Below are 12,665 nucleotides of genomic sequence, written 5' to 3'. Positions count from 1 at the left end.
AGTGAATATAGAGAGTAAAAAACAGTAGGGTTATGTTCAAAAACAAATATGACAAATTATCGGGACATTCTAAAATAAAAATGAGGCAATTATTAAGGATGTGTTTAAACTAAAGTTAGACTTTTAATGACATAATTTAATAAGTAGGTGTTTTAATTAGGAAAATTAAAATTAAAAAAATCTTACATTTACCCTTTCAGAATATAATTTAAAGTTTCTCCTTTATACTCCTATGATCTTATCACTTATTCATATAAAGTACTTTTTCTTGGCTGTTTGTTGCATCTTTAAACATTTTTAAGGTTATCGCATCTTTAAACTTTTGTAGTTGCATCTAAATGTCTTCTTGTTATTACATGACATATGTGTCAATGGAGTATAAAGGTGAAATTTTTTTATATTAATTAAAATGTGAGATTTTTATTATTCAAGAGTGTAAAAATAAAATTTTTTAATTTTTAATTGAGCACGAGACATATTAACTAATAAGTAGGTTTTTTAACTATACAAAGTACAATTTTCATTACCTATCTCCAAATTATTATTGTCAAATAATTTGATGTTCATCATCCAACTCGATCATCATTTTTTCAATAGATGATATTGTAAAAATTAAAAGAAACATTAGTTAGATTATATTCAATCATTTACAATAATATTTTCAAAAGTTAGTCTTTTATTGTTCATCTTCTTTATCATCAACATCATTTGTTCATTCATGATAGACAGAGAAACGCTTCAAGATATCATTTAATGGTTGGTAGAAGTATTGGTTGGTAAATTGTTTAAGTTAGTTTTTTAAGCAAACTATTATGAAGGTGTTTAATAAAAAATATTTGTTGACTGTTGGAGGTTTATTAGAGAAAAAATAGATGAAAAGTCAATAAACCAAGGTAAAATGCTCGTCCTAATAACTTTCTGATTTCGCTTAAATATCAAATTTTCAACAGGTTTAAAAGTCATTTATTTATTTTTTGCTTGTCCAATTAAAAAGCCAAAAGTAAAAAAGTTAATTATTAAGTCAATATAAAAATCATTTATCAAACATCAAAGCTCTTTGCGTGAATCTCGAGAGATGCTACAATAATGTCATTTTTAGGGGATGAAAAGAAAATTGAATAAAATGGAACTCTTATGAAAATTAAAGCTCTATCTTTCTCTTGCCCTTTAATTTGATACCGAAGGGGAAAACGATAAAAATGAAAGAATTAAAAGCATACAATTTAAATAAAAGCATACAACGGATAGAGCATACAATGCATGTATCAATTTGATTAAAAACGATTGTGGTTTAATGGATAGAGCATTTGTATGTAGAGTAGAAGGTTTGCAGTTTGACTCCTACGAACTAAGAGCAGGTATTAATTGAGGGGTTTCTTGACTGTGCGCATCTCTCTTTACTCCCTCCTTGGGGAAACGGGTATAATTTGTCCGCATCTTTTAGAAAAAATAAAACCCCCCACCCGAATCCTGCCTTGTGCGGGATACTGAAAGTGTCCTTTACCTTTAATTAAAAGTATACAATGTAGTGACTTTCTTATAATATTACAATAATGATTCGTTTGGTTGTTGGTATTAAATGATGGTAATGAGAATAATTTAAAATGTATGAAATGTATTATGTCATTTCTATGATAATAAAAAATTGATCAATAAAGTTTTTTATTCATAATTTTTTGGAAAAATTACCTAGATTAATCTAAGTTTTTCATGATTTTCCTACAATAATCTCACTTATTGATTAACCATGAATAATCCCAATTTTAAGGAGTATTTGCCTAGAGTAAACTTCGGTAACCCAATGACCATAGTAAGTAATTCAAAAAAAAACTGAAAAATAATGTAAAATTAGAGAAAAATTTTGAAAATTTACATAAAAAATTTTGAATAATAAAATAAATTAGAAAATTTTTTAACATTTTTTTCAATATTTTATTTTAATTTATCTTTTTAAAAAAAAAAAATAAAACTTGCTATATCAAGTCATTTGGTTTCTAGGTTTGTTGTAGGAAAACACCATTCGAAATTGGAATTATTTATGGTTAATCAATATGTGGGATTATTATAAAAAAATCATGAAAAGGTTGGATTATTTTAGTTAATTTTTCCTAATTTTTTCCACATCTCAAAATAAGATGATTGACGTAAAACAAACATAAGTACATAACCACTAAACTTGTCAAGGGATGTTCCCACCAAAATTACCCTAAATTTTCATTATCATTTCCGCTATTTAATACCAACTACTCTACGGACCGTAAAATTATTTCATTGTTGAGGTAAGCTCTTGAACAAGTTTAACTTGTTGAATGTGTTATGAACTAACATATAGAGAGGAGAAACATGTGTTAACCAAATGGTTAAAAGTTTTTTCTTTCATCCTTATATGCGGAGTTTGACTTTTTTCATTTACGGGAAAAAAATTATTGCCTCTCCCCTCTTACCTCCTTTTCATTTGTAAGGATCCATTAGCCTACCCCTAAAGAATATAAAGAGAATTGTCTTGTCTCAGTCATTAGAGTGTATCACTTTTTATGGATCGAGTTTAGCTAAAAATACTTGTCTGTGAGCCTAGAATTGCAATGCTAAATGGTTGAACAAGCAGGTTTTTAAACCAAGTATCCTTGATGTTCATCACATCTATAAGCTCCTTGACTTCAAATTGAACCTTCTTAATTACCTGACCACTATATTTACTTTGAGATGCCATAAAGCGCTATGTCTTACTTCCTGGATTGCATAAACTAAAGGTACAAAGTGTGGAAAGAAAGATGTTTTGTTTCATTGTATTTATTCTCCATTTCCTTGAGACAAAGTTGTTTGATGAAGTGTTCTTCATATTAGAGCCCAACCAAACCAACATACTTTCCATACATTTCTTCCTAAAAGTACATTCAAAAAATAAGTGACATATGAATTCAAAATTTAAACCGCACATAGAACATATATCATCATTATGATGACGATGGTTCATAAGTCAAGTCTTAATGTTTAACTCGTTTAGATATGACAGCCAAATTTAACCTTAGAAAGAGAAGGTCTAATGCACACAATCTTAGGAGAATAGACCTTAGACCATCTCACATTTCCTAGAGTGTTGTTACAAGCCTCACTATGCCATTTATAAGCCAAACAAATCACATTTCCCTCCATTATGACTTTCTTAGGTACTACAAACAACCGACACCAAAACTCATAATTGAGGACTACATTTACTAATTGTAGTCTTGTTGAATAGAAAAGATATTTGGTATTTCAAGTTCGAATTTTAACTATCTCTAAATTTTTCATATACCAACCACCCATTACTTTTAATGGGCAAGTTTTATATATCCTATGAATTTGAATATTTTTAAAAATAATATCACTATTAATGAGCGGTATTCTTTTGGGTGATCAAATCAATTTCGTATTAGGTATTTTAAATCGGTTCAAAATTAGGTCTTGTGTCCATATTGATTTTTACATGATTTTAAATAACTTTTAAGTTGAATCAAATCGAATTTATTTATAAAATCAAGTGAATATCAAATCATTAGATCTACTTTGAACAAGAATGATTGAATTAACCTTGTAACGGATAACCTGTCCATACCGACCCTACTTCGGCAAATATCTAAGAAATTAGGACACGCATTTATATTTTTGATAAATCATCAGATAGACCGTGTGCAGCGAGCTTGTCTAATCATATTTATAATACTACCTGCTTTTTGGTCTTCTTCCTCACAATTCTACATTGGTAAATTGATAATCAGCTTCTCAAATTCTATTTTACTGGTAAGTTTTTCTTCTGATTTCCTATCCTTTGTAAAATTCAATTCTTTGTTCTTTTTTATCTTTTGATTACTTTATTTTGATCGAGGTCGATCTTTATTTTTCTGATTATAATCATAATCATTGAAATTTGAACGCTTTTTTTAGGTTAAAAATTGAAAAAGCTACATTTAATTTGTATTTTAATTATGTAATTTGAAGAACCAGAAAAAACAAATTCAAACTTTATGGTGATTCCTTGATTGGTGAGAGAGCATTTTACATGGATTTGAAGCAAGTAAATAATCTGAAAGTTGAAGAGTTTCTATGGTGTTGACTTGAAATTTGTGATTGATTTGGATGTTGATTATGCTCATTAGCTTTGATCTAGCATGAACAGATAAGAGATCAGTCAGGAAAGATCGTTGCCTTTTCTGATTTGCATTTTAGTACAAATTGAGCGATCTGATCTTTACATCAATGATTTATCTGGATTTTTGAAGTTAATCTTGATTTACAGTACTTTAATCGTAGTATGATAAATCATGGCTAGAGGTGGTTAATGTGCGGGTCGAATGTATTTACGGGTCGGGGGGGCGGGTCGATTACTTGGTGGGTATGAAATGCTGGCCGCTGGGCATGAAATTGCTCATATCAGGACATGAAGGTTCTCGTCTGCACAATTTGTGAAAGTCTGGAAATGAAGTTTGCATCGTCCAATTCATTTGGGTTTGATGGGAAAGAATTATCGATCATATATGCTTCATACAAATTTAATTTTAAATATCAATTTTAATTTCTGATTAATTAAAATAAAATGAGATTGTTGAATGAAAATAAAAATGATCATTAAGCTTGTTAAGAGATAATACTACCAAAATTATTACACTGACTTTTCATTACCACTCCCACCATTTATTATTGAATACCAAATGGACTGTTTGGATTTTCCACTATAGAAGATAACGTCTTTGGTTCCCATCTTATTGTAAACTGATGTTTTTGAGAATTTGGTCTGTCAAATGATTTTTTAGTTATTATAGTTTTGAATTATTAAATGATTTACTTTTGCAGTTTAAGTTCATTGCTGTTGGATATGGCATCAGAAGATAACCCAGAGTTAGTTGAAAGGGTTTATAAAGCGAAAGATTCTGAGAAAGAAGAAGAGGAAGAGAAAGGTGGATTCATAGAGAAAGTGAAAGATTTCATTCATGATGTTGGTGAGAAGATAGAGGGTGTAATTGGATTTGGCAAGCCTACTGCTGATGTTAGCGGAATTCATATTCCTCACATTAACCTTCATAAGGCAGAGATTGTTGTCGATGTTCTTGTCAAAAATCCCAATCCCGTTCCAATTCCTCTTATCGACATAAATTACTGTATTGACAGTGATGGACGGAAGTTGGTATCTGGACTGATTCCTGATGCTGGAACTATTCATGCTCATGGCTCGGAGACTGTCAAGATACCAGTCAATCTGGTGTATGATGACATCAAAGAGACTTACCATGACATTAAGCCTGGAAGCATTATCCCCTACAGGGTTAAGGTTGATCTTATCATAGACGTTCCTGTTTTTGGTAGGATCACTATCCCCCTAGAGAAAACCGGAGAGATCCCTATACCCTACAAGCCCGACATTGATGTGGAGAAAATTAAGTTTGAGAGGTTCTCTTTTGAAGAAACTGTTGCTACACTTCATCTCAAAATAGAGAATAAGAATGACTTTGACTTGGGTCTTAAGGATTTGGACTATGAGGTTTGGCTAGGTGATGTGAGCATCGGAGGTGCTGATCTCGAAAAATCTGGAACTTTGGCTAAAAATGGTATCAGCTATTTAGATCTTCCGATCACATTCAGGCCAAAGGACTTTGGATCTGCACTCTGGGATATGATCAGAGGAAGAGGGACTGGTTACAGTATGAAAGGAAATATTGATGTTGACACACCGTTTGGTGCCATGAAACTTCCTATCAGCAAGGAAGGAGGTACTACCCGCCTTAAGAAGAACAAAGAAGATGGAGGCAGTGATGACGATGAGGTATGTTGATTTTTGAAATTTCGGTGACTGTTGACTGTATGGTATTTTGATAAGACTCATTGCTTCATTTTATAAAGCTTCATCGTTCTCATCCAGTGACCGACACATTTGTGGTAGCTTAATTTTTGAATGTTCATTGCTTAGTCTATCGATACTAGTTTGAATGGTAATAGCTAATTTCGATCTCTACTATATCTCCTTGTAGTCCTTGTAAATTCGTATAGACCAAAGTCATATCCTTCCTGAAATGTGAAGTGGAATCAGATGAAATGAACCCAGAACATATATATTATTAGGAAATTGAGTTTACATGAACGTATGATCCTAGAACTCATCTGAACTTGATTTCCCCATACCCGTTCCACTTATCAAAGCGGTAGGGGGAATAGAGTAACACTGATAGAGGACAGTGAAATGAAAGCGTTTAAGAGTGTTTGATGAAGAACAAGATGCGAAAACAACAAGAAAAAACATAGCACAAGTCAAAGGAGGCAAACAAGATTATGAGGTATCTTACCTCTCCCCAAACAATGTTTAATATCATTAATGAACTTAATTATACATCAATGAATTAAACCCTCACACTCTTAAGAACAAGCTCTCAAGATAAAGATCTCACCTTAAATGGAGATCATCCTCAAAATCTAATAAAATGAAGAAGAAACTCTTGGGTCAAACCCTAGTTACTCCCAATGTATTGGCCTCCCTCTTCATCTCTCTAATATGATTTAGGTCTTTATATAACCCACAATGCATTAGAGAAGCCCTAAGGCAAGTACAAGCAAGCTCCTAAGTATAGGCCAAATTCCAGAAACCTGCATTTGCTATGGACACTCGAACGAGCAGCATCTCCTGGGCATTCTCTGCCTTCCGTGCGTCATTGCCTCATTCAAGCCACTTTGCTTCATTTTCCTTGCCTCGTTTAAGGCACTTTGCTTCATTCTCCTTGCCTCGTTCAAGGCATGGACCAAAGCCTTCAATGAGCACCTTCTTGTCTTGTTCAATGCATCCTTTTCCTTGTCCAAGGTACTCTAAAACATCTCCCTTGATCACTTCATGGAGTGATCCAAACCTCAACTTCTCATAAGCCATTGCACTCACATCCTCCTTCTCCAAAGTGCAAGACATGGCATGTGCAATGATATGATCAAACTCATCTCCTTCATAAGGAGATTTGGGACTTGACACAACAGAAATTAAGCTTGCTCTTCAAGGGAAAGCAAATTGGGTCATTGAATCTCCCTTTCATCTTCTTTTCCCCGTTTGCTTGCTAAATGAGTGGGTTGATTCAGCACTTTTTCTTCCCTACCTACACTCTCCAAAATTTCCTGTCAAATACTGATTATGTTTTGCTCTGCCTTTCAAGCCCTGTTTTTTATTCAAATAAGATGTAGACCTCACATTTACCTGTTACATTCTACCTCTTTACCCTTTTCAATTCAAGAGAGATTTGGTACGCTTGTTCCTATGTGGACAATGACAATCACCATTCATAAAAGAAAACCTTATTCTCCTATATATGTATGTTTTAAATGTCTAATACGGCAAGAATTGTGCTCTATCATTTTTGAACATTTAGCAATGTTCTGCAAACTTAACAATAAATTCAAGAGGACATGTTGACCACCAACTGACCTGTTGGATGCATTCCATGTGTGCACCCAATTTCAAATATAGCTTCACTGTCAAACTAGCTCATTATCTAGATCTAATCGAAGGCCATTGTTTTCGTAGAATGACATTCTTCCATTGTTTGACTAATACATTCGTCTAAAACCATAATATTACCTCTTTTCTTTCTATCTACAGGAGTAAACCAGAGGTATCCAGTATCCTCAAAACGTATGAAGACATGATTAACGACAATAAATACGAAACTGCGAGTTCGAGGAAGATCTTGTGCGGTAATCATCTATTTGTGTTGTTACTTATGATCGTTTTACCGGTGAGATGTGTGTTGTTATTGTACTTTTATGGAGTTTAAACTATTTATATTATGGGAATAAATTGTTTTACATCTAAATTCCCTACCTTTTCCTTGTTTCCATTGGGCATCTAGCAAATGTAGTTGAATCTCTAGCAAACTCAAACATAACTATCAATTTTCATGCCTCAAACAACTCGAAAATAAGCTCGGTCGATTCTTGTTTAGAAAATATTGTCGAGCATACTCGAGGCGTGTATGTTGTTCTTTTGCATTGATGCATTCAACATGGAGATATCTCTGTTCTATGTAATCAACTGTCTAGTCTAATTTCTCCAAGCTTCAATGAGTTTATATTTTGCATTTGATTGACTTGCCTTCTGGTTATATTGTGTTCTTACTTTTAAAGTTTTTGTACGCGAGCAAAATCATCTCTATACAGAGTCAAGGGAGAATTTACAATAGTTGCCTTTCGCAATGGTTTAAAAAATCGAATTTAACTTACTTATATGAGCAAGATATACTGAATAAGATGATAATTAAAAATTTATTTTGTAAATAAACTAAAATATAACAATTGACTACTAAGAACTGCAAAATTTTGATAGAAAAATTATTAATAATTGGGTAAAAGTATTATATTTGATATTACAACTTTTTTTTTTTGTTTTTTTGTGAATGATGATAACACAACTTATTTTATATAACTTTTATACAATATTTTTAGTTACTAGCTTTTTAAACAATGAGGAATTATGAGGACAAACTTGCTTGGGTTGTGCCATTTATGAATGAAAATGCTTTGCCCATTAAAAAACATTGACGATTTTTGAGGACAAAGTGATGCAGATTGGGAACCCTTACACCAATGGGAGTATTGATGTTGATTGGCTACCCATCCACCACAAACACACCCTACCGAAACCTTGAGTAAGGTTTGCCTTGGAAAGGAAAGTGATAATAGTAACAGAAAAGTAAAATTAGTACACAACCATTTACATATTTAAAGAGCATCAACATTAACCCGTCTAATCGACTTACATAAGTGTCCAATACGAAAGCACACCAATCTAATCGACTTACGTAAGTGTCCAGCACAAACGAACACCAATTGACTTACATTAGTACAGTACACAATCATTTGCAAGGCGTGAAGCTAGAAAAGAGGAGGCCTAGATGCAGGACACATAAGAGTACGAACAACATCTTGAAACGAAAGTTGGTTCCATGTTGGTAAAAAAAAAAAAGATGGAAAAGACCATTATCTATTTCCTTTTCAAATTGTGTACAAATATATTTGCATAAAGAGAGTGATATTTATACTTATGATTTTCTAATGATAGGGAAAGTTCATTAGAAGTTTGTGTAGTTATCAAGAAAGAAAACATAATATTGATGGCCAAAATAACTTGCAATCAAAGGTATGTAGAAGTCACTATGAGTATGATATTTCCAAAAGTATGTATAGTTTTCAAGAAAAAATAATATGATGAAGAGAAAAACTTGCAATCAGAGGTGTCTTAGATGTCTAAAAGTCAATAAAATATGTATATTTATCAAGAAAAAAAGTATGGTATTTTTAAAAGTACGATGGAGGAAATAAGTGTGTGACAATCATGCTAGACAAAAGAGTATTTCTAAAACGATTAAAATTTGAATTTTTGTAGATTTAAATGACGACGTAATGCCAACTTTTTTGATACATTCAAGTGCACCCATTAATATTGATGAATTAAAATGATTTTTAGTTGATTTTGAATATACTTGAATATGTTAACTATTTTGGATAGCAATCGTATTTAGAGCTATTCTAATGGAAAAATTTTTATTTGAGTGGATATGTAGCTCATCAGTGAATATCCAAAAACAATTAAATATTTCTAAAAAATCATCCAATGATGGAAAATTTTTGGGCCCCACCTATGTTTCTATTTTTGACCCATAATTTTTGAATTTTAAACTTTAAAAATAAAATATATCAACATTCATAAAAATAAATTCTGTATATTTAAACACCTTATTTTTCTATTTTTGACACACTTTAAAAATTCTCTTTTCTCTCTAATTTCATAAAATTAGTATTCAAGTGGTTCAATGTTTACATTATTAGTTTAATCTTGTTATTTTTTTTTTGCGGTATTAGTATTTTGGCTTAATAATATTTAATGAATTATTTTTTTGTCCTAATAATATTTTAGGATGGAGAAAGAAAATGAGGTAGGATAAAATATAATGTAGGAGAGAGTGGTGAGATATTTTCCTCATGTAGGATAACCTTGAATAGCAAAAACTTTCACCCAAAAAACTTATGTGGATGAGAGGGAAAGTATAGAGGGAGATTGGTGAGGACGGAACTTTTTTTTTTCTTAACCATTGAGAGTGCTATAAGAACTAGATATCTTAGAGCAATGCCAATTAGAGGTCTTCATTTGGATCAGCGGGTTGATTTCAAATCAAGTGTTTTGGATTGGTTTAAAATATGGTCTTGCATCCACATTTATTTTTATATAATTTTAAATTCATTTTGAAGTCCTGGTCAAGTCGAGTCTAATTACAAGATCGAATGAATATCAGATCGTCGAATCTGTTTTGAATCACTAAAAGCGGAAAAACTATGTTTTGATCAAAAAATTCATTCCACTCACTCGTGGGTAAACTAAACCATGGGATGATATTTTTACAGAAAAATCATCTCACGTTTTATTCTTGGCCCTAAGTAGCTCTTGTACGTCCAATAACCAAAATTCATTGTATTTCGTTCTAAAGAAAAAAATATACTCCTAGGTGAAATATAGTAAAAAGTAGGAAAAAAATAAACATTTATTATCTTTTTAATCATGAATGAGATAAATTTAACCACCTAAAAATAAAATTTTATGTATTGTTGACTGTAATTATAGAAATTCAATTCCCATCATGTACAAATAGAACTAAATTTAACCTCACTCTTACTTCAGGGGATTTTCAAACATCTCTCCAAATTGAAAAGTAAACAACTAGACATCCTATAATTTTAGCATGCAATTTTCACAATTTTATTTGATAATTAGTTCTAAATAGTGATAATAGAAAAATATATTATAAAAAAGATATTACTTAATAAGAAGTTGGTTTTACTATTTCTTTTAATTAAAATTGAAACTCTATAAGGTTACATGAATCATAAATAGTGGTAGGCAGAACCTAACATATGTAGGCAAATTTGCAACCCTAAGTAATCAAAAACATGAAGCATATTTCCAATAATAATCAGGATTATAACATGCTTATGTATTTGTTTGACTTCAACGTCAACTTTTAACCCTAAAATATGAAAAAGTAAAGCCATCGCCGCCAGACTTGTAGGAAAAGTAAATGAGGAGACATGCAAGAGTTAAACTATGATTTAGTGGGAAAGAGAAATGAAAGGAGATAATCAGACAGTCCAATTAAAATTAAACATAACAAATGTATATAAAAAGTTTGTAAATAATATTATTACTCATTGACTCAAAATACTCTAAACTTAACTTTGTATCTCTTTATGATCCATTTGGTCAGTGGTACTAAATGGTGGTAATGAGAATGATTTATAGTGTAAAATTTCATTAAAAGTTCTATGTCATTTCCATGGTAATAAAACTTTAATCACAAAAAAGTTTTTTGTTTATAAATTTTCATTACCATCTAATACCACCTCCTCCAATGGAAATACATTGAAATGAAATTTATGAAGAAAATAAGGTGATTGAAGTTGGACAAGTATGGCTATTAAGATGACCAAGAGATTATTCAACCAAAAATACACTAATTTTCATTTTCATTCTTGTTTATTACAACCTATCAAACAGGCCGTAAGTATTGTGATATTTAACCTTTAATACTATGCATATTAGTTTCAACAAGTTGCTCTCGAGGCATTTTGAGTCAATAAGCAAAATAGTTGAGAATATACAAGGTTAAGTATCCCAATACTTGATGGTATATAGGGTTAAATAATAGTTGAGTGTAGCAATAGTTGAGAGTATTATACTATCATTTACAAATTTTTCAAGTATATGTATAAATTCACACACTAAATTTATATGAATTAGCCAATAAAAATAGTTTTATCATTAGATTTCTCATTTAAGAATTCACAAATTTTTATTTGAAACTGTCACATTAATTATGAGACTATCTTTATGCGGCTAATACTGTATATTTAATGTATTAAAGTGATCAAATAAAATTTTAAAGTGATCGATTACATAAATGGGCTAATTATATATGCAGTATGCTTGTCCCATCGTAAAACGATTTCATATAAAGCGGGTTGTTAAGAATTTGTATCCATTTTATTAGCCAAATAAAAAATATATTATATTTCATTACTCCAAATTCCTCTATTGGCTTTCCTACATTTTTTTTTCTTCCAAAAGACACTATGAAAACGTTGGTGAAATGATAAATTCAACGCGATGTTGTTTTTACTTAATGTTTAAGATGATTCCTAATACGGACTTCCACTTGACTGGGGCGTGTAATGTTCAAGCCCCGTATTGCTGAAAAACAAAATTCTAAATGCGTACGGTACGGCCGTGTTAGTCAACTACTTTTTATCTTTTCCATGTGTTCAAAATAAAAAATGGAAATTCTTGATAAGTGTAAAGTTGAATTGTTGAATACTTTTATTTTTTTTGAACGATGAATTGTTTGAATTTTAATATGTGTTTTTAAGTTGAGAATTGAGTTTTGTCTCAGTCAAAATAAGATAATAAGTCTAAATTTTTCTCGGTATTATTCATCGTCATTATCAAATCATCATACCTAGTAGGTTCTGATCATAGAATCTTAAATTCTATTCACATCTATGATTTTCTTTCTTTCAGCCTACTCTTATAATTGAAAAAAATATGTGTTCTAAGCAAATACAAGGAAAATGTGCCGTCAGATTGTCGAAAGTAAATATGTTGAATATTAGTG

At 31.2% G+C, this 12,665-nt stretch overlaps 1 protein-coding gene across 1 annotated transcript; it reads left to right on the top strand.

The window, feature by feature from the left end:
* The first annotated feature begins 3,629 nt into the window (after positions 1-3,629).
* LOC130806303 (uncharacterized) lies at positions 3,630-8,090 on the top strand. The gene is made up of 3 exons (XM_057671322.1): positions 3,630-3,780; positions 4,831-5,797; positions 7,607-8,090. The coding sequence occupies exons 2-3, from the start codon at positions 4,853-4,855 to the stop codon at positions 7,610-7,612; spliced, it is 951 nt and encodes a 316-aa protein (XP_057527305.1). The 5' UTR covers positions 3,630-3,780; positions 4,831-4,852; the 3' UTR covers positions 7,613-8,090.
* The last annotated feature ends 4,575 nt before the right edge of the window (positions 8,091-12,665 follow it).

Source organism: Amaranthus tricolor, chromosome 1 (assembly GCF_026212465.1).
Source record: "Amaranthus tricolor cultivar Red isolate AtriRed21 chromosome 1, ASM2621246v1, whole genome shotgun sequence".
Classification (NCBI taxonomy): Eukaryota; Viridiplantae; Streptophyta; class Magnoliopsida; order Caryophyllales; family Amaranthaceae; genus Amaranthus; species Amaranthus tricolor.
Note: the sequence above shows the minus strand (reverse complement) of the source record. Positions and strands in the feature narration are given on the sequence as shown.

Coding starts and splice junctions, on each gene's coding strand:
- LOC130806303 (XM_057671322.1), top strand. CDS start 4,853: ATGGCATCAGAAGATAACCCAGAGTTAGTTGAAAGGGTTTATAAAGCG.